The sequence below is a fragment of the Sminthopsis crassicaudata genome, chromosome 6 (genome assembly GCF_048593235.1).
Source record: "Sminthopsis crassicaudata isolate SCR6 chromosome 6, ASM4859323v1, whole genome shotgun sequence".
NCBI classification, from domain to species: Eukaryota; Metazoa; Chordata; class Mammalia; order Dasyuromorphia; family Dasyuridae; genus Sminthopsis; species Sminthopsis crassicaudata.
In genome coordinates this window covers 5,976,287-6,002,588 of record NC_133622.1, presented here as the reverse complement: position 1 = coordinate 6,002,588, position 26,302 = coordinate 5,976,287, and the positions used below count along the sequence as shown (strand labels likewise).

General features: G+C 41.2%; 1 protein-coding gene across 5 annotated transcripts in view; it reads left to right on the top strand.

Moving 5' to 3' along the window:
* The window catches only part of BOD1L1 (biorientation of chromosomes in cell division 1 like 1), a 60,163-nt gene extending 38,150 nt beyond the window's left edge, over positions 1-22,013 (top strand). For 2 of the 5 annotated variants that reach the window (XM_074274931.1, XM_074274928.1), the window contains exons 13-27: positions 816-859; positions 1,519-1,609; positions 2,449-2,529; positions 3,230-3,310; positions 3,968-4,038; positions 5,760-5,841; positions 6,241-6,329; positions 8,682-8,757; positions 8,864-8,892; positions 9,428-9,473; positions 11,379-11,425; positions 11,529-11,613; positions 12,046-12,211; positions 15,805-15,942; positions 20,813-22,013. In XM_074274931.1, the coding sequence (XP_074131032.1) occupies positions 816-859; positions 1,519-1,609; positions 2,449-2,529; positions 3,230-3,310; positions 3,968-4,038; positions 5,760-5,841; positions 6,241-6,329; positions 8,682-8,757; positions 8,864-8,892; positions 9,428-9,473; positions 11,379-11,425; positions 11,529-11,613; positions 12,046-12,211; positions 15,805-15,942; positions 20,813-20,936 (1,250 nt within the window). In that variant the 3' untranslated portion in view covers positions 20,937-22,013. Of the gene's footprint in view, positions 1-815; positions 864-1,518; positions 1,610-2,448; positions 2,530-3,229; positions 3,311-3,967; positions 4,039-5,759; positions 5,842-6,240; positions 6,330-8,681; positions 8,758-8,863; positions 8,893-9,427; positions 9,474-11,378; positions 11,426-11,528; positions 11,614-12,045; positions 12,212-15,804; positions 15,943-20,812 lie in introns of those variants that run through there. The other 3 variants (XM_074274929.1, XR_012483429.1, XM_074274932.1) reach the window with 3 other exon arrangements.
* Positions 22,014-26,302: the final 4,289 nt, after the last annotated feature.

Genomic DNA, 26,302 nt, shown 5'->3' with positions numbered 1-26,302 from the left:
TATGTTTCAGGAAAACCAGAGCTACTCTGGTAGTTTTACTTTCTTGCTGGAGTTTGATATTGGTAGAGAGTTTCCTCCCATTGAAGTTCAATGAAATCCCTGATTCTATCCCTCTCCCTACTGATGTATGAAATCTTTTCTTTATAAGTGAGATGGCCAAAAGTAATAATAATAATAAAATAAATGAGATGGCCTAGAATGACTTCTGAGATTCCACCTTAACTCTTAGATTCTGTTAAATGATATACTTATTTTTGAGGTATTTTATGTTTTGACTTCTCTTCCCCTCTCCCACCCCTGCCATGTTTCTGTTTATCAACAATTTCAGTTTAAGTTTCTTCAGGTCTTAAATTTTTTCCACTTGTGACCCCTTTTTTTATGCAACCTTTGTTATAAAAGTACATAGAATAGGTCTACAAATCAAACATTTGCTGATAATAAATCATAATTTTGCAACCCTGTAGAAGATTGTGACACACAGTTTAAGAAACTTTTTTCTAGGATAACAAACCATGATAATACCAAAAATGTAGAATTAATGGCATGTATGTTTATGTTATTTAAAAATTTTTCCTGATCCCCTCAGCTGTTGATATCTCTCCCTCCCATTATCATTTATATATGCTTATGTGTCTGTTGTTTCCCTTATGGGACATAAAAACTCTTTGAGGGCAAGGATTATTTAATTTTTTCCTTTTATATCCAATGTCTGGCACAGAGCAAATGCTAATTGATTGATTGAAGGACAGGAGACGTTACAATTTGTGCCACACTGTTGAATTTCCTTAAAATGTTTTATTTTTGTTTTTAAACAGTTGAACTACAGGAAATTACAGCATTGGAGAATAAGTCAACAAATGTAAGTATATTAATGGATCTGCTTTTTAGGAATTTTATTTATATTTTATATTATTGATAGAAATATCCCAGAGGTTTGTATCTCTTGAGAATAAACAACTGACATTGTTTTAAATTTTTCTCAAAGTGTCATATTATTAAAATGTGTATCTCTCTTTAATGAAGCTGAGAATTAGGTTTAGAATCTCTTTATCATGTTGGTTTTAATATTTGTTAGATAAACTCATGAATTTGTATTATTTTTCAGACTTGTATTTTTGAAAAGCTATTAAAGTAAGAAAATGACATAACCAAATTGGCTAATTTGATACTTTCCATGGTATACTTTAACTGAAACAAGTTGAAGACCCAGTTATTTAAAATTTAAAAATCAGTCCTTTCAGCTGAATCACAGTATCTTAAACAAAAAATTTCTCATGCTATAGTGTTTCCACTTAAGCAGTAAAGAGAAATTCTTTGGGCAAAAACCTCTGCTCCATGAATCTCTTACAAGGAAGTGTGTGTGCTCAGAGGTCATTTGATTTGCCATATGAGATAGAAAAAAAGCACACTACATTCTCTTTCATTTATAATTAATTGACAGTTATTTAGAATTGTTTTCCATTTTAACCTTTTCAGGAGAATGATTTGTGTTAAAAGACTTTATCTTTTTCATTCTAGATAAAAAACTCAGACTTGGAAACAAATGAAGATATTCATACTTGCAAGGAAAGGAAAACAAAAGTTTCAGAAAGTGCTGATGAAATAAAAGGTAAATAAATTTCCATATAGTAGTGAATTAAAACTAAATGTTGTTTTCTCCAGATTTATTTTCTGCCATAAGGTTTATGCCTTTCCTTAGAGTTTCTCCATGTAGTAAATATTTATCACGAACTTCCTGTATGGAGAGCACCTTGCTCTGGGAGGATTTAGACTGATCGAGACAAAGCCCTAGCTTCCATTAGGACACAGTTCAGTGAGGCTCCTTGGAATCTAGAACCGAGCCACCTTCCCTGGCCGGGCTACAAGCCCATGGAAGCAAAGGGAGCAAGACAAGCAGCAGCGAAGCTTCCCCTTGTAGTGAGAGGAAAATGGAATCTTCTTCACAGCAGTCTCGAAGGCAGAGGCCTGGGCTGTTGTCAGCCTTTGTGGCTGGGCCAGGAGCAGGGTGGGGGCCTTCCGTTCCTACTTTTAGCTATTCTCGAAGCTTTGCATTCTATGCATCAGTTTGCTGTGCAACTTTGAAATTCAGATAAAAAAACTCTTTATCATTAGGTACAGCCTGTAGAGGTCATCAACAGAACAGTTATGAACAACAGATGATGATTTAGTTCATGCTAACCTGTGCAACAGATGCAAAGTGGAAGTGTTTCCTCATGTATTCTAGTAGGAGGGCTCAGTTATGACACCAATAGAAATAACTGCACAATTAATTATTACATGATAAGTCCATTCAAAATCCTGAAGTTCTACGGACATAAGCCAAGAGAATCCAAGAGTTGAAGAGAATTTATTTCCATTTGCAGTTTTGAAGAGCTTTTAATTTAGTCTCTTAAGCCTCATAATGTTCATAAGAATGGATGACTAATAATGTTTACGTTTAATTATCAGTAGATAGACCTGCCGATGAAAAAGACATCTTAGAAGCCATACAAAGTCAGATCGCTGAAGTGAATGTTCAAGAAGAGGTAGGTTATTTTGTGAAACTGAAGCTTTAAAACTATGGGTGGCAGGTTCCAATTTCTTGACATAATTTAAATAGAAGACAGAACCTTAGAGCTGAAAGAAAACATATATAGTGTCCTGATTGAGAGATAGAGAAGCAGACCTGGTCTGAAGAAGCAGTTTGTCCAGAGTTTCATCACTGACATCACGGTCTAGTGCACATTTCTCCACATTGTGACATCTTTACAAAATGAATTTTTGAACATAGCAGTTTAGGGATTATTTGAAAACTATTGCTCCCTATTTGTGGGACCATAAATGAGATGCTCAATCACTTTGTCTCATCTTTCTCTTATTATACAGTAAAGATAATATTTGCATTTCCCTCCCAAGGAGTTAAAGTATTACATAAATGTGAATAATGCTTATGCCTACCATACACGATGTAGTTTATATGCACATAGTTTAGGCATTTTGACTTAACCCAGATCGGGGTGTTTTAGGTATATTTAGATTCAGAAATGGAAAAAGTCTCAGTACTTTTCAAAATACCACATGAAAGGCATATTCAAATTAATTTGATAATAGTTTTAGAAGTTTTTTCAGCTCTAGTAAATTCAGCTCATGTTAGAATCCAGATGTTACTAATAATGTAGCTGTATCACTCTGTGATTCAGAGTCCAAATCCTCTGACACCGTTTGTCATGTTCCTTTTTACTTCAGGTAGAAATTCCTTGCCAAGAAGATGGAAATAATACATCTAGGAGAAAAAGGAAAAAGCGTTCTTCCTTTTCAGAAGATGAACTAGGTAATTGAATGTTTTGTATGTTTATGTAATTTATTGACCAGAATCCTAAACTCTGGGCTTCGGTGGAATGGGTTCAGTCATGGACGCTTGGCCAAAATCATGTCTTTGGCTTGTTTTGTCCTGTCTCCCACCCTCACGTTTCCTCTGCAAAACTTGGACTATAGTTACCCTGGATTTCATAGGTGTGAAAAAGAGCACCCACTCCCACAAATGCAGCTGAGAGGTATAGGACCACCCAGTTCATCACACGAAAAAGCATAAAGCACCACAGAGAAATGACAGTGATCCACAAGTCGTCTGGACACCTCTCCTTCATTTTGTAGTGAATTCCACCTTCCCCAGAGGAGCCTCAGCAGGCTTCTGTCCTTGTGACAATATCCTAGAGCTTTGGACTTCTCTCAGAAAGGAAATAAGTCAGATTGCTAGAGAAGCGACTCTCAATATCCCCAAAAAGCCATACAATCTCCCAAAGGGACTGGGGCAGTACTCTGGCTTTATGGGCAATCTTAAGTGCTAGAATATTTTAAGACTTTCTTTACAAGATATCAAACACAATTTAGGTGTGTAAAAATTTGAGGGTAATTTTTTTTTGTTTTTGTTTTATCTAATTAATCTCCTAAAGTTTATCTTTCTCTGATTGTATTTAAACAATTACAGATGACCGCCTGGGCCCAAGCAAAGAAGTGGCCCAGAATCAGTGTTCTGAAACAAAACCACAAGTTATAAAGGTATTGTAACCATGTGTGCTTTCTTATCTCTTGCTGTTTGTCTGTCTCTCTGTCTCTGTCTCTCTCTCTGTCTCTAGTAAACTTATTATATTGCTGTGAATTCAAGTCAAATGACTACTTGCACATAAAAAAAAAAAAATAGCTGCTAAATATAGAGAACTTTCTTAAAACAATTCTATGAGGAAGGTGCTAGAGCTCTCCATTTCAGGCTGCAAATAGAGGTGAAACTGCGAACATACAGTTGGCTGTATTTTAAAACAGCCATTTCCATTCAATGCTATCATTTTCATAAGACGTTTAGATATTGTAAAACTGTCTACTTTCTAAAAGTGACTGCTAGAAAAAGAACTTTTAAAGGTGGGATGGGGGGAGAGAAGAGTGAGTTCAATGAAGCATGAAGGAATACTACCAGGGCGAGCTGCTTCCCATTGCACAGTGGGACAGGCACAAATAATCCGATTCTGCCCCGAAGATGTGGAGCAGTGCTGCCTTATTGGAGCTGTCCATGCAACTTTCCAGAACAGTACTTAGGAGACCTCATTTCCCTCCTCCCTTTTGTCCTCAGGAAGGTTTACCTGTTCCCCCCGTTTCCATTTCTGAAGAGTGTTTGCCTTTCTGTTTACTTTGTCATTTAACTAATAAATAGGCTTACCCATTTATATAAATAAATAAAAATGTTAAGGCTTTTAAAGTGACTGATAAAGTTATTTAAAAGTCCAATATATTTAAATTATCAAATGGTTGAAAGAATAAATTCGTGATGAATTCTCATGCTTTTCTCTTTCCTCCTCACCAACCATATGTTTAGGGAATGGATTTCATTTTTGATATTGGACTAATTAAGATCAAGTTTATTTCCCTTGTATATGGAAGTAAAGGCAAATTTAAGTGTCAGAAGGCTGTTCGTCCTAAACAGTGTAGCCCACAAGTTTTACATTGTCTTTTGTATTCTGAAGATTTTAACTTGGCTTTACATATAGCAGCCTCCAAAAGTGAAGGAATAAAAAGACTTTTATGGTCTACAATTTAGCTAAGTTAATTGGTTCTCTGAAAACCTAGAATTAGGGCAGAATGAGCTTAGTGATCTACATTGGAGTTGAGATTCTACAGCTTTCTGAATGAATATAGTTATAATAGTGTGTTCACTGTTGAAAAATTGTATCAGGAGAAATTCCATGTATGTAGTACATATATTTTATAATTTGCCAGAATGAAGTAGATGTAGACATGGGTTTGGAAAAGAAGTGACTCATTATTCACAGCAGCTTATTTGTGGTGGCTGAGAATTGGAAACCTAAAGGATGCCCATCAGTTGGTGATGGCTGAACAAGCTGTGGTATATGATTATAATGGAATATTATTGTGTTGTAAGAAACAACAAGCAGAATTGATTGGAGAAAAAACTGGAAAGATTTACATGAATTGATGTATAGAGAAGTAAACAGAACTCAGGAGAATGTTGTGTTCAGTAATAGCAGTATTGATCAGTGCAGGACTGTGAATGATCCCAGAAGATCCTAAAGGACTAATGATGCCGCATACTCCCTGCCTCCAGAGAAAGAACTGCTACTGATGGAATACAGAGTGAAGCGCACTCTTTTTCACCCTTTCATTTGTGTTTTTTGTTCATTTTCTTGTACAAAATGACTAATGTGGAAATGCTTTAGGTTGGGGGGAAAAAAAGAAGTGATTTACTAACTATTTTTTCACATTCTGAGTAGGAAGAGACTTCTGAAGGTGCAGAAGAAAAATGCCAAGAAAGTATTAAAAGCACTACTGCTGCAAGGCCCTTGGCAGAACCGGGTGAGTCCCAATGTCTGTTTCTCCATTACATACACAGAATTAGCCCAAACCATTTTGGAAGAGCCTAAGGCAGTAAGAGGCCAGGTGTAACACTCCTTTTTTTCTTAAAAAATACAGGAAACACTTTTTTTGTTGTTGTTGTTGGCTATCTGCGTTTGGTAAATACTGCTTTGTAATTGGGATTTTTATCTGTAGAAAATGACTTGCCAAATACTGGTCATGCTCATTCAAGCTGCCTTTTCTCGGTATTGATGTGAGTTGGCTTCTTTGCTTGTAATCTTGACCACCAGCCTCGCTGTCCGGAGCCAGGGAGGCAGGCGTGAACTCTCGCTCAGTCAGTGGGACCCCTGAGGCCTTTGTGGACTTCACTCATTCCTCTGAGCTGTGCTTTTTCTGCAGGTGAACATGGCAATAGCAGCAGAGAAGCTAATGACAAAAAGGCAGAAAATACAGAGAGCAATGTGAAATCTCCAGAGGCAAATAGACTGGTATGTGTTAAGAAACATTTGCATTTTTAGTTGGGGTTTTTTAAATGATTTCATTCTCTTGGAAAATATGTCAGAATATAAATACAAAAAAAATCATGTTCAGATATCATAGCTCAAGCTCAAGTTCAAGATACTTCCGAAGAGAAATTTGAACTCAAAATAATTAGATATTGGACATCAGTGGGCCAAATACTAAAAAAGTAAAATATCGAACTCTTAAATTGAACCAGCAGACCATGCTACACCATCACTATCATGCAGATTTAACTCTTGACCTTTGGAACAATGGGAATTAAACATGTATCTCTTATTCATTTTTATAGAACTTTTGAATACTTGGATTTCCCGCAATATGTCTAGCTTTAAGTTTAAGTTTGTGGTTATATGAATAAGATGTAATGTTTCTTTCCTGTTCCTACAGCTTTTAGAAAAACAACTTTGTTTCTTGCAAATTATTATGTTTTTGATAGATTTTTATCAAACAGCACCTTGATTTTGAGCATCCCCTGTTCCTAAGGATCTACTGTGCTGAATTCTTCATGAAAGGAAGTTTAAAAGAGATAGGACACTGCAACTATGGCTGGTGTAGAAATAGCCTTCCTCCCCAAAAGTTTTCTGTCAAGAAGGGACATAATATGATGTCATGGAAAAAGAAGTAACTTGAATTTGAAAACCGAAGTTAATGTCCTTGCTTTGCCTTTGGTAACCATGTGGTCTTGAGCAGGGCACTTAGTCTTTGTGCCTCAGTTTTCCTTAGTAATGATACTTAGACTTCCCATCTTACAGGATTCTTTTGAGGAACATATGGAATAGCTACAAATGCAAATTGCATTATTGTTGGGTTTCAAAGATCTTATTTTTGTCATTATTAATATCACAAATTGCTAAAATTAATAAGCTTTTCAGATACAATTGTAAGTAAATCCCTTTAATATTTATTTTCTGGTGTAATAATGGTAATAATGTTCTATGTCATAAAGTCCTTTATCCTACACCAAGTCAAAATCTATAATGGTAAAAGAGGAACATATGGAAAAGTTATTAAAACACTGTACACTACATCTTACAAATGTCAATTGCATTATCATTGTCAGGTTTCAAAGATCTTATTTTATCATTATTAAAATCACTCCTTGCTAAAATCAAAAAGGTTTTGAGATCAAGATTACAATTGTTATAGATAAGTCCCTTTAATATTTATTTTCTAATGTAATAAGGTTCCATTTCATAGAGTCCTTTATCCCACACCAAATCAGAATCTATAATGGTAAAGGCATGCATCTCTGTCTGCTTGAAGTTCTTAATTCTGTAGCCTAATACTGTTTGATTCCATGCTCAGGGAGGAAGGAGTCTGGTAGGAGATTTGTACCATGACTGCTTAGAAAGTTGAGATTTGGGCTTTACTGTTGTTTAGTCATTTTTCAGTCATGTCTGACTCTTCATGATTCTCTTTGTGCTTTTCTAGGTAACAGTACTGAAGTGGTTGGCCTTTTCCTTCTGCTCATTTTACAGTTTAGGAAATTGAGGCAAATGAGGTTAAGTGACTTGCTTAGGGTCACCCAACTAATAAGTGTCTTGAATTCAGATTTGAACTCGGGAAGAGGAGTCTTTCTGACCCCAGGCCCAGCACTTTATCCAAAGGGCAGCAGCTGCCCTAAATTAGGGCTTAAGTGTACCTGATTTTTCCAGATTTGGAAGGAAGGGAGGGAGGACCAAAGGTAGAGAACATGTTTGAGATTGAAAAAAATGCCATTTTAAAAAAGGATGACCCGAGTGTTTCTAATAGAACACAGGGAAATTTTTAATGCTGCCCATGAGGCTCCCAAAAATTGGTATTTCTAAGACTTTGCCCTTGGAAGATGCTTAACGAATGCTGATGGAGTTGAAAATAAAGGTCTTGGAGTGGTGCCCATTTTTTGGCTTTATACACATTAGTAAAAATTGTGCAGCTAAGTGTTGGGATCTCTTGTTATCTCTGGGTGCCGTGGACTTGGGGTTTACAGGTCTGCCTGGTTCCTCTATTTTACTTTACCTGTGTGTAACTGCAGGCCGAATAAATCACTATAATAGGAGGCTTGACTCCCCTCCTCCATCTTCACTTCCATCGTGGCTGACGCCCTTCTAGGCCAGGCCTTGTACAGCTTTCACTGAGCCACCAGCTAGGGAAGAGAATAGGGGCAGCTAGCCCCGGCCCTTTGTTAGATATACATTGCTCATGCCAGCCTATGATAAATGTTCATCCTCTTCTCTTAGCCCTTCTGATCCTTTTCTTTTTTAAATAGCAGGAAGCAGGGAGATGGGGAAAAAAACCACTGAGAGTATTACCACAGACTTTTTGTATTCCTCCTTTAGGAGGACCTTCCTGTGATAGTTAAAAGGAAAAGAGGAAGACCTCGGAAATACCCTATAGAAGCAACAGTAAAAATTAGTAAGTTCTGATTAAAAAAAAAAAAAAAAATAGTTAACTTACTTGTTATATTTTTTAATCAGATATATTTTTAACTTTCTACCTTTTTTTTTTTTTTTTTTTTTAGAAGAGGATTCCAAGACTGATGCTAATGCTGTAAGTGTTTCTTCCCTATCAAACTCTCTCTTGCAAAAAAAACAAAATCAGACAAAATCCCCAAAACTTTTCTTCCAATGCTTAACATTCTGTCTCTTCCCTTCAAGTCAGTGTATCACAATACCCTGCATGTGGTGGTCGTGGCTACTTCTTAATGGAAACTAAAGGTCAATGCCTATTTTGCCCAGACTACACTTGCTCCCCCGGATAGTGGACGAGCCTTCTCGGGGCCTCGTCTCTTCCCAGCCTGCTTATGGTGACGCCCAGGCCGGAGTTCACATGCATGCATCAGGGTGATCCCTCTTGGCTCGTGGCGTTGTGTCACTAGGTGTTTTTCTACAAATTCTGGCAGTTATGCTTTCTCATGCATAGCCTGTCTGACTGTTCTGTGTTCGTATGGTCGTCTGGCCTCCATTATGCATGAAATGCTTTGTGAAACAGCTAACCCAAATTGACCTTTAGGAATCTTTTGTTTTCTAGTCTCCTTGCAACTTTCTCAGAATTCACTAATTTGGAGGGTTTCCCCCTTTTTTAGATCCAGCCATCTCCACCGAGGGACAAAGTGAAAGCTGAAACACCGGGTACGTTTCCTTCAGCCTTCCTCTTGGTGGGTGATGAATGGGAGATCGTGCATTGGAGGCAGGGAGAGCAGAGACTGTGGTGTTAATGCTCAGCCATATGCATGTTTCATGGTCCAGTGAAAGGTCTCCGAGACCTTTAGTCCGAAGCTTCAGTTCGAGTCCCCACTCACTGAGGTGACATGTGAGAAGTCACTATCCTCTATCATCTGTTAATTGGAGTATCGGTACTATCTGTCCCATTGGTTATTCTGAGGAAGGCTCTTTGAAAGCCTTAAAATGTCATGGGAATTTGGGCTTTTTACATAATAATCACCTTTTGGTTTCCCTCCCTATATGACGAGTATCCTTTCACTTGAGCAGAAGTTTAAGGTGCTCTCTAAAGCCTCTTGTTGATGGGTCACCTGCCATTTGTCATTCTTCAGGTGAATAGGATCACTATTTTGTTCTGTCACATTTTTTTAATTTTTCAAGGTCTAAGTCAGAAATAGCTGTTTTGGAGGCTCCACGATGTCTGCTTTTCATACTAGTCTCTTCCCCCATGGATTCTCTCAATATGGTCTAGATTGTCCTCTAGATACCAGGGTAGCACAGAAGATGTCCCTTACCAGCTACTTCACGCTTAAGGAGCTCTTCTAGCTTACGTTTCCCCGCCCCCTCCTTTGGGGCCCTACTGATGTCTTTGGATGGTTCTTTTGCAGCCTGTCCATACTCTTTCTCCTTGATGCTTAAAGGTGTTGTTAATATATACTCATAGATAAAAAACAACTTCCCCCATTCCCATCCCCCCCCAAAAAAAAAGCCCCACCATAGACTTTCTTTTAAAACTGTTTCTGGTATTTTTTGGATACATCCTCCAAGTGCAACCTGGTCCAGTGGCATGCATTTTATATCCTCCTGCTTGGTCCTAGCCATTTTATTTCCTCTGTTCATTTGTAAACTCCTTAAGGAATCTTTCTGTCTCCCATGGTGCCTTGCACATATTTTGCATATGGCAGGTACTTAGAAAATGCTTTTTGAATGGATGAATTAATGAATATGTATGTGAGGGGTCAGAATAAGCAAACGATGTAAATTAGAGACAATTGCTCTTTACAGCTGATCATGACAGATAATTCTAGATAAGGTTTGTTTTCTGGAAGCCAAAGGAAGAGATTGCTTTTCTTTTTTGAGTATGACTGTAAAGAGAAGATACATTATCAATTAGATTTCTTTTACCACTTTTCAATGATTTCATAATGTTTTATGCAATGATAAAACATTTTTTACAAAGAAATTTTAGCCATTATATGATTTTTTGATTTTTTTTTTTTTTGCTTATTAAGTTTCTAAGGTCATAATTTTATCATAGTTTATCTGAATATCAGTAACAAAATATGCAATGATAGATTTCTATTTTGTCTTATTTTGATAAAGACATTTAAATTTCCATCATTAAAGTTCTTCAAAAGAAACATAATCACAAGTAGCCCACTATGAGTGATCATCAGATGTATGAGATTTTATGACTGAAAAACATTCACACAATTTTTATTTCACTTAATTCATAAAATCAAACAGCATCTTTATTTTAAAATATTTTGTAGCATTATTTACACCAAAAATTAACAACAAAAGCTCTATTAAAAGAAGGTTATGTATAAAATGATAGGAAATTTATAAATTAACAAAAGAATTGGGATGATTTTTATTTTATTGGCTTCTCTGTATTATAGTTTTTTATTTTTCAGTATTGGACATTTCCCTTATAAGAGGAACTAAGTCTTCATTAAAAAAAAAATCTAGATTATTCATCTTCAGTAATATTAACTTTCAGGATCATTACAGAATAATTAGTCTTTTCATCGCTGCCTAAACAATTTGAAATAAGAAAACATTCATGCACTAATTTCTTTACTTTTCTTAAAGATGACTCTGGTAAACAGATTGGAAATGAAGAACTGAATTTGGCCAATGTAAGTGTTCATTATTTTATCTTTTTTTCTTACAAATATATATCTTAAGTGAAAGTCATTATTCCTTCTGAACTTCGGTCTCATTTCATTTGATTGCCCTTAGGACAACGGAGAAGAAAAACCGGTAGCAGTTGTACGTCGCAGAGGAAGAAAGCCCAAGCGTTCTTTCCCAGGATTAGAAGGAACAGGTATGATTCAAAAGAATTGGTTTTAACTGATTGGAAATTACTTTTGGATGTTTTGGAGTATAGGTTATTTCATCATTTTAAAACCAGATTTTATTTGTATTTTTCTTCATTGAGGGAAAAGATCCAATGGTTCACAGCTTGTACATAAATAGTGCAAATTGCTATAATCCCATGTCAGAATTGGTATATACCAGATGCTTTTCTGAGTACAACTGAATTTTCAATGAATTCTGGCTGTGAACTGTATAAGTAAACTATCTCAAATGTGTTTGAGAGATTGTTAAACAAGTGCAAATTACAAATCTAAAACAAAAAGGAAGTGGAAAACCACTCCTTTTGCTTCCAAGTTCTTTTCTGAGTTGTCCTCCTAAACTTATAGTGCCTGCTTCTTTTGCAATATTGTATAGAATAATAGTTGAAATTCTGTCCAAGGAGAAACAGCCGAACCAGAAAGAAAACGGCCTAAATCAATGTGTGAGACAGCTGAGGACAAAAAGGACCCAGAGTCTGAGGAGGAAGAAGTAGAAGAGGAAGAGGAGGAAGATGAAAAGTATTCAAGAGCCACAACAAGATCAGCCACGAGACTAGAAGCTCAGAGGTACGTCTGTTACAAAGTGGGTCACAGAGTCTGGCATGAAAGGGACCTCCAGAGCTGGTGACCCCCATCATCCCCTGTGGAGGGTATCCCTCCAGTCTTCATGTGAGGCGTTCACCTTTGAACAGCTAAGGACATACTTGACATTATGTTTTATGGGACTTTTTCCAGTTCTATATTGCTTCTTATAGCCTTTTTAAATTGGCCTTTTACTGGTTCTTTATCCCACTCCATACGGGGGTTGTTCTAACCCTCTGTTCTCTCAGAGCCCCCCACACCATGTCCCCGCCCTTCCCTTTATTCCCCCCTTTCAGACCTGGGAGCCTTGCTTCCCCGCCCCCCACGACACAAAGCAGCTCTTGGTCCTTTCCTGTCCACTCTGTATTGCTTCGTTTGTCCACAGTTGTGGGTTTTCCTGCTGCTCCCTTCAAGCCCAGGCGCACTCCTGCCATTCTTGGCCCTAGGTGCGGTGACCCCTCTCAGTCCTCCCTGGCATCTCTTTTCACCAGAGCAAGATCTCTGCCTTATCACCCAGGCTGCCCTAACTTGACATCATCTCACATCCAGAACATTTGTGTTCTTGGATTCACCCCCATCTTGTGAAGAGCCCCTATCCCCACAGCACTTCATCTCTTGGAGCTCCTCCCACCCCCGTGCAGATGGGCCCTCGGCCTCGCTTTGCCTTGACCGCTGACATGACCATTCGGACTTTTCTAATAAAAAAATAGTCTCTCTAATTCTTCATCCAGCCCGTATCTGAACAAAATCCCCTCTGTGGCAAGGATCCTGAGTGAGGAGGTGCCTCCCTCCTAACGTAGCTCGTTCCTCTTGGGTGCCCTTTCTTGCTAGAAAGGTTTCTCTTACATCAAGCCAAAATCTTGCTTTTTCCCTTGCTCCTGGTCATGTCGTCTGGGTCGACATAGAACAAGTCTACTCTCCCCTCTTTTTGATTCCCTTCCCATATATTCCCTCTTTCTTCCTTCACTTCCTTCAGGTGAGACAGGAAAAGGCAATGCCTCGGATGTTCTGATCTGAAGGCCCCTTAGCCTCCCCAGTTACCTTCTCTTCAGACTCCTTTGAGTGCCAGAACTTAAATGGAGCACTCTGATGGCCAGGGCAAATAAAAGAGTGGGTTCTCTTTATTGCAAAGAATATGCTATTCTATATCCTTCTTAGCAAACAAAATTAAAATTGAGCAGCTTTGCCTTCTCTTGTTTTTTATCATCCTATCTATTCCAAGGAGAAGTCCCATCTTTTCTTCAATTAATCAGTCTGTTAACCTTTCTCTGCTGAGCATGCCAGGAACTGTTAGGCACTGGAATTCAAAGACAAAAATGAAACTGTGTGATATCACTTTTAAAAATCCATTTTAAATTGCCTTGCCATTTCCAAATCATTTTGAGCTTTCTATCTCCTGAGAAAACTAATCACAAGATCTTTTACTCATTCACTCTTGAGTACCCTGGCTTCCATCTTCCAAACGTAGGTGCTTTTGTTTTTGTTTTTAAGCCTAGGTTGGTGAGTGACTTTCTTGTACCCATATCCATCCCCTAAGAAAACTCCCCTTTTTTTCCCTTGAGACTGGTTTTTCTTTGTGTCTTTGGAAACTCAATTCTCCAGAGGTCCCTTTCTCTTGGACTGACTTGGGGTAAATTTTAATCCCTAAAATCATATTCACAACCTTCCTTTTAAGTGCTTTGAAATCTCTTCTGCCTAAATGGGGTGAATTCTGATTCTGCCTGGCTTCCTTGCCTCTTCTACCACAAATTCTAAAGTGGAATATTCACTACCCTCCAAGGTTCCTGTTCCATCCAGCATGTAGTTCTTTCATGGCCAGGTAAATTAGGTCCAGAATAGAAGTTCCCCTCACTGGGTCCTCTGTCATTTGAAGGGTACAATTAGTATTATGCCAAGTCATGAAAATTGTAGTAGTTCTTTTTTGGGCAGAGAGAGGGCTCCAGCAGATGTCCAGATAATTGAAGTTCCCCATTGCTATTATATTGTGGCTCCATACAAGCTTGTAATCTACTTCTTTACTTTATCATTTCTTTCTCTCTTTTTCTTCAGGTAGTCTTGGTTTATAGTCTTACTGACATCACTTCGATTTATGCTTCCCTGCTTCGATTTCTTGGCTAGATTATGGCTCTTTGATTCCTTAGGCCACTCACAGCCCCTTCCTGCTCTCTTGTTCCTTTTCAATAAGTCACCCCCTTCCACAGCCACATTCAGATCACTTACGAGCCACTGCCAGTCATATTTATATGTACCGTTACATTAGGAGTTCTAGTTTGTCGCCCATTTTACCTGGATGTGTTTATTTAAGTGACAGCTATCTGTGAGGTTTTTCACCTTTGTCGTCTCACCTTGCACGTAGGAAGCAAGCAGTAAATGTGGAGTCGAAGTTCAATCCCTCTTGCTCCAACATAAAACTTCATTCCACATTTTCTCTTCCCATAATGCCACCACCACTTCACTGATCACTTCCACTCCCTTACTTAGAATTGAGGGACGGAGGTCCAGCCTCTGGAGTGAAGGTTTGGACAGCTGCAGAGGCCTCTTCCCTTTCTATGACTATGAGGCTGTGAAGATCCTAAAGGTGCTTTAAGTGTTAGCCATCTGTTTCCATTTGTGTACTGTTTCTTTCTCATCCAGAAATCATAATCATTGCTTTCCACGTTTTCCTATTGTGTTGTGGAATCCTGAACAGAATCCAATAAGTTATTCTTCTCGGGCTCAGTTTGGCAAATTGGAGTGTTAAGGGATTACTCTGTTGAAGTTAATGTGCCAAAAACAGATGGGAGTAGAAGTAGTAAAATCTGGTCCTTGTCCTTTGAAAGCCAACAGTCTGAGGGACAGCTAGGTGGTGCAGTGAATAGAGTACCAGCCCTAAAGTCAGGAGGACCTGAGTTCAAATCTGGTCTCAGACACTTAACACTTCCTAACTGTGTGACCCTGGGCAAGTCACTTTATCCCAATTGCTTTGGCAAAAAAAGAAAGCCAACAGTCTCTGAGAAAATACAGTGTGTATAAGTCATTGTAATGCAATATTAGGGGACAGATACTCGTCTGTGAGTATGGTCAGGCAAGGGAAGGATTACTTCTAGCTGAGGGGTTTGGGGAAGGTGATGGGAAGCCAAGATAGCCGAGTTTTGAGCGTGGGTGACTGATGGAAACAGGAAGTCAAGGGGGGAAAAGGTTTTAGTTTAAAAAGAAAATTGTTCATGTTGAATTTGAGGTTCCTGTCAACCAGTGGTAAATTGTCTAGAAGGCGGGTGAAGGTGCAGGTCTAGAACTCGGAAGAGAGCTATAGATTTGAGAATCATCTTTATCGAGCTAATAATTGAACTTAGAAGAAGATGAGGTTAACAAAAAAGAAATCATTGACCCTCTTAAAACATCTCCTAAATGCGAATCTAGGGTTGTCATTATTGCCTGAAGGCAGCAAGACTTCCAATACTTGGCTTCTTCGTTGGTGGTGCTCTTGCATCTTCAGAGTCAACCTTTCTTTCTCAAAAGCACTCACAAGTGGCTCCAAATGTCAGATCGTATTCATCCCACACACCCACAGCATAGTTGTTGTTTTTAATCTGTTTCAGAAAGCAGCCGAGCAAGCCAGCTACCCGGGCCACTTCCAAACTCGGCAGCCCAGAAACGTTTTCTCCTAGAAATCGCCAAAAAGTAGCCAAGGAGAAGGCCACCAGGGAAAAAGTGAGCAAGTCTCCCCCATTGGGAAGGTAAGTCCTTACTTGCATTTTAACTCACTTTAAGTCTTTAAGAAAGCTTCTTCTCCTACACTGTCTCCTTTATTTAAGTTACCGGCCTAAAAATTACTTTTGTCAGCTGCATTTTTGGCATGGCAGTAGGGATTCGAGGAGACTCTGTTGGTTGCGCACCCCTCAAGGACTGAATCGGCCAGCTCTTGAACAGCTTCCTCAGTGTTACCCAAGAGCCTCATTCTCCGTGACACGAGCGGCAGCACGTTCCCCTCAGTCGGCCCACACAGGCTCCCGAGGAGGTGGGGGGAGGGGAGACACGCTCATCACTTGTGCTTCCGGCTGTGCGAGAGGCACTCAGGAGATTGGGGAACACTCCAGGAGAGACTGTGGAGGATGAAATGTGGTCATGGGGTGCAGAGGCCATTAGGGGACATGCTGGTGCCTACAACTTGGGAGCACCGGACAGAGGGAGAGACAGCAGGGGAGAGAGAAGGAGACACAGTGGGAGAAAGAGACAGAGAAGGAGGACAGAGGGGGACACAGAGAAGGAGATAGAGGAAGAAAGAGAGCGGGGTGGGGGGAGATATATATAGAGAGAAAGAGACAGAAAGAAAAAGAGAGACAGCAGGGGAGGGGGGGAGAAAGGGACAGAAAGAGACAGGGGAGACACAGGAAGGAAGAAAGAGAAAGAAAAGGTGGGGGGAGACGGACAGAGGGAGGGGAAAGTAGCATTCAGTGCTCGGGAAGGCAAACAGCTGGGCACCAGAACATGTCAGTCAGCCTCCGCCCCTTGAACAGCGCGCCCTGTGACCTTGCTGACTTCCACTCACGGCAGCGTGCTTCCTCCCCAACTCCTCAGAGCCCATCATCGCTTTCCTCCCAAGTTACCTGAATTTGGACACGTCTCTTATCTCCTTTTTTACAAAGGAGTGGATCTGGCCAAGCACTTGGCCCAGATGGTGTCCCTTGGTGCTCCCAGCCATCCAAAGAGCTGGATCCGGGGGCTTACTGGTGGTCAGACCTCGGGCTCAGACTCCAGTGAATGACTGCAGCCCCCCAGCTAGTGAGCGTTAGCAGCCTGTGGTGAATCTGGGTCTCAGCCTGCCTCCTCCAACTGTACCCCCCTGGCTGGTGATGCAGACCCTGGCTCCCTGCCATGGCCCTGCTTCCGCTGTTGGACTTTTCCAGCTCTGTGCCTCTTGGGCATCTCAGACTCACCATGCCCCCAAAGATTCTTTTCTCAGAATCCCTTCTTTCTCCAAGCCTCCCCCATCTCTGGAGGGCACAGCCAGAAGCAAGGCAAAAAGCTTGGTCTTGCTGGATTCTTTGGGCCCTCCTCCAGTGCCATCTGGTCTGTGCTCCTGTAGCTGCCACCGTAGTTCAAGCTCTCGTTCCCTTCTCGCTTTTCTTCCTCATGGCCCTGCCTGCCTCGGGTCTTTCCCCTCTCCAGTACACATCCAGGAGCGGAACCTTGGCTACCTGGCTCCCACCTCTCTCCAGCCCTCTTGCCCATCCTCCTCCTCATCCCCCCAGCCTTTATGCCATCCCGTCTCCCGTGTCCATGTATTTACTCAGGCCTTATCACCACCTTGTCAAAACCCAAAGGTCGTCTTCCATACGAAACTTCCTGATCCTCCAACTCTTAGTCTCTCCCTCCCTCCAAAAAACCCTCCCAAGGTACTGTGCAAACATCTACACAGACTGTACATTAGGGCAGAAGTGATTGATGTCTGTGTTTTTATCCCGCTGCCTGCCCCGTGACCAGCAACCTGTAGACATTGAGTCCTCGTTGTCTAATTAACAAGAGCTCTCCAGGAATGAGATGAGCTGCTTCCTAAAATATTGAGCAAGTCCCTGTCCCTGGAGTGGGGCCTCCAAGTCTAGGTTCCACGTAGTCTTTTAAGGAGACAGGGCGGCCCAGGGGACCTTTCACTTAGCTCCAAGTCTGTGATTCCCTCTAACACCTGGCCCTGTTTCCACTTCTGCTCATAGAAGTTTTGGGGGTTGTTTTTGTTTTTTTTTTTTAAGTAGCAAATTTTTCTCTGTCACCACCCTGTTGGGGGAGTTGAGGAGGGGAGTGTGCATGAAAAAACCCTTCTGATAACTCTGCGTGATAAGTGGAACAGATTCCCCCATGGACTGCGCTTTTAAAAGTTTCTCAGTTAGACTCTGACTCCGCTTCCCCATTGAGGTAGGTAGGATGTGAGACCCTGTAAGCTGTCCCCTCCTTGGCACTTACCGTGCCACTGGTCTGCTGGGCTTGTTTTCCAGAGCCCACTTGTGTTGCCCGGTCTCACATCCCCACTGATGTGCAGTAGGGAGTAGGTAGATCTTTTTTTTTTTTTTTTTTTCCCTGAGGCTGGGGTTAAGTGACTTGCCCAGGGTCACATAGCTAGGAAGTGTTAAGTGTCTGAGACCAGATTTGAACTCCAGTCCTCCTGAATTCAAGGCTGGTGCTCTATCCACTGCGCCCCCTAGCTGCTCCAGGGGTAGGTAGATCATCACTGGGTTTATAATACTTATTTTTCATTTAATTCAGTCCATGCTGAACTTACTCAGCACAGTCATTCAGGGCGCCGTGACAGGGACTAGGGGACCCAGATGGGAGCTAAACTCGCTTAGAAGAATCAACTGCATGCAAAAATTAATAATTCAAGATAGACGTGACAGGACTCCAGGGAGGACGAAGTCCTGGGGAGGGTCAGGAAAGTTTGGCCGGATTCTTGGAGAGTCCGTGGGGCCCCTGCAGACAGGAGCCGTGTGAGTGTCCTGTGCGAACCTCCTGGGCACAGACGTAGGTTTTATGAAGGCAGATGGCAAAGCAGTGCTGGGGGGCATCAATGCCAGGCTCCTAGTGATTCTAAAGGTTTTGTGGCAGAGGAATGACATGGTAAGAAGTTCCCATGAAGAAGACTCTACCAGCTCCTTCATTCTCAAACCCAACGATACCAGGAAGGTGGTGTCTGGACTTGAAAGTGGATCAGACCAGTCATCAGGGTCCAGTTGCAAGACATTGGTTAAGAACTGATGAAGGCTCCAGGGCAGCGGGCTGCCTGGCCTTAGATTGAGGCCTTTACAACCATTCAGGTGGAAGTACTGTCGCATTAGAGCCAGGTCGGGGAAGTTGGGGCATGACAGCGCGCTGACCAGGATGGCTCAAGGAGATTCCAGGCAGGGCCCCAGAAACGGGGAAGTTGGAGGGAGAACAATTCGACTGAGAGAGATGGCTTCGATTCTGGACATAATCAACTCAAGGGCCAGCCAAGCGTCCACTTAGAATTGTCCAAAGACAGGGAAAGGTCTGGACTTAAGGGCTTTAAGAGGTGACAGCTGGAGCCATGGCCCAGAGGAAATCCCTAAGACAAAAACATGCACATGGGTTGGGAAAGGGTTAGGGAGGGCACATTGGCTGATAACCAGGGACCGAGCCATGTGACAGACTCCCTAGGGAAATGGACCAGAGCGGAGGATGGAGGATGCTCTGTCCAGAAGGATGCAGTGATGGTCAATAATATTGCTTCCCAAGGACAGTCCAGTCTGCTCTCTGCAGGTTGAAATCTGCAAGATGACAAGATTTCCCTCAAGAAGTCCGCCTTCTCCTAGTAAGACAGAATATGTAAAAGATCCGATCGACCTAGAGATGAGAGTAAGGAAGCCCAGACAAGGGGAGGGGGGCAGGAAGAGGTGGGGGATTCCAGGACAGAGGTCTCACAGCTGCGGAAAACAGAAAGAAGGAGACGGGGAAGGTTGCATTTGCTGCCAGGGTCGGTCACACTGCTCTAGTGGTGACGTGGCTCTGCCAGAATGGGCTGGGAAACCTGGTTAGGAACGATGCTACGGAGGGAAAGAAAGGGCAGCGGGAGCTTTATTAACAGGTTGCGGCATGGCCGGCCTTCAGGACCTGCTCTTGGAAAGCGAGTGTTTGGTAAATGTTCTCAGAGCTCGGGCCAGGTCCCACTTGAGGGGGAGCTCCATAAGCACGAGGATACTGGCTTTTTCTCTGTGTTCTTGGTGCCTGCCTGGCCCGCAGTGGGCATTTAGGGAATGGTTGTGAGGGATGCTGGTCTTCCCCAGAAGATAGCTGTCAGTGAATCAGTGACTCATTAATGGATCATCTCTTCAGTCCTTCAGCCATTCTCCAAACTTTCCCAGGACCCCAGCATCTCAGTAAATGTCAGAGAAGCTGCAGCTCTTGGGGATGTGTCTTGTGATGGCATTCGGTGACCCGTGCCAGGCATACAGAGCCAACCAGTCTTTACCCTCGGGCAGAGATCCTGGTTTGGAACATGATCAGATGGGCCGGGGAGCCAACTTTAGTCACCATCTTGCTTCCCTGCTGAAGCCTAGCAGGCACTGGGTAAAGAGAAGAGGTCGGGGGAGGCTGAGACGACGGCTTCCAAGACCTGAGGCCTTCAGAGTCACCGTGGCCAGGCCACAGGACAGAGCTGAGGGACTTGGGAGTGTGTTGAATGGAAGCTCCTTGATGAGAGGAACTATTTGGTTTTTCTTTTGTGTTCTTAATCCCAAGTCTGAAACATAACAGGTGCTCAATAAGTGCTTCAGTATTAATTCAATATTAAACGAAGGTTGGTTCTATTCTGTTTGACCCTGTTAGGAGATGAGGGAGATGGGTAAAAGAGCCATGAGCCATCAAAAACCCAGTTGCTTGACTCAGGAGAAGGCAGGCCCAGAGAGCTAGTGACAGGCCCTACCCACATTGGGTCCAAAGGTCTCCCACTGTTTGAATTTCCCCAAAGTTTACTTACTTTACCATCGTCAGGCGAGTGACTTTCCCTTTCTGGGCACCAGGAGGATGAGGGTGGCATTCCCCTTGATCTCTAGACTCAGTCCTTGTAGCTCTGACAGCCTGGTTCCCTCTATAACACAGATCAAAAGCCCCGCTCTCCCCTCCTGCCAAACGCAAGAGAGAGCCCAGTCCACCAGTGGTCCGGACAAGAGGGCAGCAGAAAGTGGAAGAAGCACCGGGGAAAAAAGCAAAGCGGTCGTACTGAGCAGTCTCCGCCGTGGTTTGAAAAAGGGGTAAGAGCACCTCTTGGGGCATCCACTTTTTGAGAGGAAGAGGACGCGCATGTGCTGTACTTTACCAGATGCAAGCTTTCTCTTGTTATGTTCTGAACAGCTTTACAAACTTGTTTATAGGAGATATGTACATTTATTTCAGCTAAAGAAAATAGGTTTACTTTGTATCTGAATTTAAAACAAAGTAGTTGTATATTTTAACATTCGAAGTTGGGATTTCCCAATGTGACAGACATCGCTAATGCAAAAGCTTCCAACCCACCAGGCACCTGATGAATGCCTCCTGATAATCTTTGTACAGTATATAAACATGTAAAAATAGGTTGTATTTTACTCTATGTATGATGCTACTCAATGATGAACACTTTATTTATTTTACAGAGAAGACTTATCTGTGAACTTTACTATATTCTGTTTATTTTTATTTTATTCTCTTTTTTTCCTTTCTTTTTTCTTTATTAATTTTTTTTTTTTTTTTTAAATAAAAACAGGTTTTAAATGCTATGCAGTCATCAATAGGAATTGTTTCAGGCCTCTGCCCTGAACTTATCTGAATATAGTGTGGCAGGAGTTAAAGAATTATTTCGCATGTATTCAAGTAAGTAGATTAGTTAAAGAAAGGGACTCAGTTGTTTTTCTGTTCACAGTTGTGACTATGTTAAAGAAACTGTAACTTGTTTTTAAATTACATTCACATACGTGGCTTTATTACCATCTAAATGAAGTAAAAATAGTTCTAGTTTAGGAAAGTTCATACCATCTTCAGCAGAAAGTTTTCCAGTTGAGCTTCAATCCAACTACTCTGTGTTATTTCAAAGCTTACTTTATTCTTTCAGTATTTGTCCTTTTCAATGAAGATCCATCGAAGATGAAAAAACCATTTCTTCTATCTCTAGAGCTTTGGCATTTTGTGTTCTGTTTTATACACAAGTATTTCAGAATAAAACCTGGTCTTAAGGCCAGAGCCTTTTTTTAACATGTTTAACTCCCATGAGAACAAACTGTCCAAGCTAAGTTTTTCATAAGATTAAACTTTTCTTAAGATCAAATTTGTCTCTTGCAATGATGTAATAAGTTGCCAAATAATCTGAGATTATTTTACAATGTTGTGTTCATATTCTTATGTTTTATAATTAAAATTTACATTCTGTGTGGGTTTTTTTTTTTTTTTTTTTTTTTTTTTTTTTTTTGGACTCTTATGTAAGGTGGATATTTCTGTCATTTTACATGGTTTCTTACTGAAATTTTATATATAAATTATAAAATGTTTCCCAAACCTTGAGTTGTAAGATATTTTTCTGTTTTTAAATTCTTCAGATGACTCCTTGTGAGTTGTCATACAGTGACAGTACAGCCCTAACCTAACAAACATAAACTGATAAAGATGTTTTTCCCCTGTGACAAAATTTGGACCAAAACTCCATAGAATTTGTAGGGCTAGAAGGGATTTTGAGCGTTATTTAGTCCAACCCCTTGATTCTTCCTCTGAAAAGAAATGACGTAAACGCATATACAAGAGCCTTACTATAAAGGTGAATTGTTTTAATAAAGAATGCTTTTACTTTCAACTCAGTTCCTCACCTGTCTGAACATAACACAGAATCCTGATTTAGATTTCAAATGCGTACTGTTTTTACGATTTCTCCACAGAAATCTGGAAGAAATTTTTTAGTTATAAGCCACTTTTTTTTAGGTCATCAAATACTTGACTATAAGCCCCCCATTTTGGCTTGAAAATAAATGGCTGGATAGGCAGCTTTGTGTTCACAGACGGAAAGATAGTCAAGCGCAAATAAGTAGAATTTAAAACATTCTGAGAAATGAACTCTCAAACCGAACTGGAGACACGCCGATGAGAATCCGAATCCAAGCTTGGTGAGGGCCTTGTCCCAGGCCGCAGAGCTGCTTAGTTACTGCTCCTGATCTCTTGGCTTCATCCAACCCGCCCCAGGAGAGAAAAGAGTCCTTCGCTATCCGGGAGGAACTCCCTCCCAATGCCTGCTGGGCCAGCCATGTGCCCCTGCGGTAGGACAGTGCAAACTCCCCAGCGTTCGTTGGTAGAAAACACAGAAAAGGCACTGGGACTGCACACTCGGGTCAGCTCAGCTCCACTCGCGTATTTCTAGGTAACATTTGGCTATTTGTTGACCTTGTTTTTATGTTGAAAATCCTTTTTTTCTACCTATAAATGTTTACACTAGTTGATTTACTAAAAAAAATTTAGTGAATTAAGCCAAAGATAAAAAAGAGAAAGACTTCCATTATTTACAAGCATTATGTGATCTAGCAAATATGACTGAAAAAAAAAGATTTGGTTTGGTTTTTAATCTTTCAAGGGACAACCTGAGATTTCAGTGGGCAAATGTTGGATGTTTTTCTGAGAAAAAAGAAGTTACCATTTTGAAATATCAGAGTATAATGCAAAATGCCTTACTCTAGAGGTACATTCTTAACCATTAAATTCTCATTTCAAAATAAGATGCTTTTTCCCCATGCCCAAGAAATAATATATGAAAATCTTCTCATCCCTTCTTAGCACCTCTGATTAGTAATGACGTAGTCTGGTTTCCAAACAAAAAGCAAGCATTTAAAGCACTTTAGATTTTTAAATTAAGCATAATCTAGTTATTGCAAAAAAAAAAAAAAATTTGTGGTTTTTTTTTTTTTCTTTGCTTATGAAACAAGGTAAATTACAAATTGTTTTAAGTTTTTTCTAATTTTTATTGCCATGTTTTGCATTTTAAAAATAGCTCTAAACTTGGGAGGATGTTATGTACAAGATCAAAGTTTCAGCCTGTGGGAAATGGACTGACGATTGAATTCTGAGGTCTAGAAAGCTTTAAAAAAAAAAAAATTGTTTCACATAGCAGGAGAATTATTAGGCTATTGTAATGGAAATTATTCTAAATCTATTCTTACCAAAGATAAGAAATATGTTATCCAAGTGTCTGGATGATTCTAAATGATAAACACCGAGAGGAACAGATCTCTCTCCTTTTCTCGAAATGTTAGGTCAATCGGGAAGCAATAAAATCCGGAGCCTAATAAAATGTTTGTTAATGGGAAAGGTTAGCTTCATGATCAAGACAGATTACCCTCTTTGCTCGGGCCTTGGCCTGGCTCATCCAGAGCCTCCGCTGCGCTGCCGATAATTTCGCCTGGGATACTTCCATCCCTGCCCCACAGCTGCATGACATGAGCCCGTCACCCCAGGCAAGGCACTTCACTGGTTTGCCTCCATGCTGGGGCTGCTGTGCGGATCCAGGGAGGGAGTGCCCTGCCATGTTGGCCAAGTCCTAGACCCCAGGGTCTGACCTCCTTAAGCCTCCCTGGATGGGTCCAGCAGTGGATGCCGCCTTCCCCTCCCACCACACCCTTCACCTGAAGGGGTCTCTCCAAGTACCTCTAGGCCCAACCCAGTCAGGGCCAGATTTGATGCTGTTGATCACCCTTTCCCACATTTTCCTTTTGGGGTCTTCGTGACCGCTTTACCTGGTTCTCCCAGCTGTCTGACCATTCTTCAGTCTTATGCTAGATTATCTGGGTCAGGCCTTAAAAGGCGTCTCCGCACACCATGCTGGGCCCTTTTCTTTCTGGATGTCTCGGGGGGACTGCAGTTCTCTCTGGGGAGATGACTCACCTACCCGCATTTCTGCCGGATGTGAAATAGGAGTTCCGTAGATATCTTCAAAACAACTTCTCTTCCATCTGCCTCAAACCCAACCCCTCCCAAATTTCTTAATGACATTTAATGGACCACTATTCTTCCAGTCGCTGAATTGGCATATTTCCTTTACTCACTTTTCCTCCTTGACTCTTGACTCGTCTCAAATATCAAGCCATCATTTCTTTCTCTAGGACATCTTCCTCATTGGCCACAGACAACATTCTAGTTCAGATCCTCCTGACCTCTTATCCACACTGTCCTAACTGGTTTCCTTCCTCCCTCCCCCTCCCATGCTCCACTCAGCTCCCAAATGTTTTTCCTAAAGCAGAAGTTGTCATCTCACCCTCCGCCCAATAAATCCCGTGGCTCTATTTTACCACCAGGACCAGATAGTCCTTCATTTGGCATCTTAAGCTCTAACAGGACTAAATACTTTTCCAGGCCTTCTCTTTCACTTCATGCCCTTCGATCCAGTGACCTCCTCGTTCCCCCTCCCTTCTCATGTCCTTCCTTGGCTGATCTGAAGGGTGAGGGAGCTCCCCCTCCTCTTGGACACAGCCTTGAGGACAGCTCCCATCCCTTTTGCAAGAAGTCTTTCCCTCACACTAATACATCATTGGTGGAGTTATGAACGGATCTATTCTGAAAGCAATTTGGCACTATGCCCAAAGGTCCATCAAATTGTACATCCCCTTTGACCCAGCAGTGTTTCTATTGGGCTTAGATCCCAAAGAGATCTTAAAGGAGGGAAAGGGACCCACATGTGCCAAAATGTTTGTGGCAGCCGTCTCTGTAGTGGCCAGAAACTGGAAACTGAGTGGATGCCCATCAGCTGGGAATTGGATGAATATGTTCTAGTGTATGCATGTTATGGAAAATTATTGTTCTATAAGAAACAACCAGCAGGATGATTTCAGAGAGGCCTGGAGAGACTTATAGGAACTGATGCTGAGTGAAATGAGCAGAACCAAGAGATCATTGTACACACAACAACACAGCAAGACTATGCAATGATCAATTGTGATAGACATGGCTCTCTTCAGTAGCGAGGTGATTCAGTTCCTTGTGATAGAGGAAGCCATTTACACCCAGAGAGAGGACTATGGGGACTGAGTGGATCACAAGATAAGATTTTCACTTGTATTGTAGTTTGCTATTTCTTCTTTCTCATTTTTTCCCCTTTTGATCTGATTTTTCTTGTGCAGCATGATAAATGTGGAAATACGTGTAAAAGAATTGCACATTTAACATTGGATTACTTGCTGTCTAGGGGAGGGAGTGGAGGAAGGGAAGGAGAAAAATTTGGAACAAGATTTTGCAGAAGTGAATGTTGAGAAAACTACCTTTTCATGTATTTTAAAAATAAAAAGCTATTATTTTAAAAATACTTGCTTTATCAGACAGAAGTCTGATACTTCACAAAACAAACAAACAAAAAGAAGTCTTTCCCTCTCCCTCACCCACAGCTTTTAGTGCCATCCCCTCTAAGCAGACTTGCCACTTTCTTCATGGGAATGTTGGTTCTCTGAGGGGGTGACTGCTTCCCCCAACCCCATCCCCAGCATTCAGCACAGAGCCTGGTAGGTAACTAATAAATCCTTGTTGATTGATTGGAGTTCATCTTTATTGTAGCACAACCACTGCCTTTTCTTCAGTGCTTTCTGCTGATTT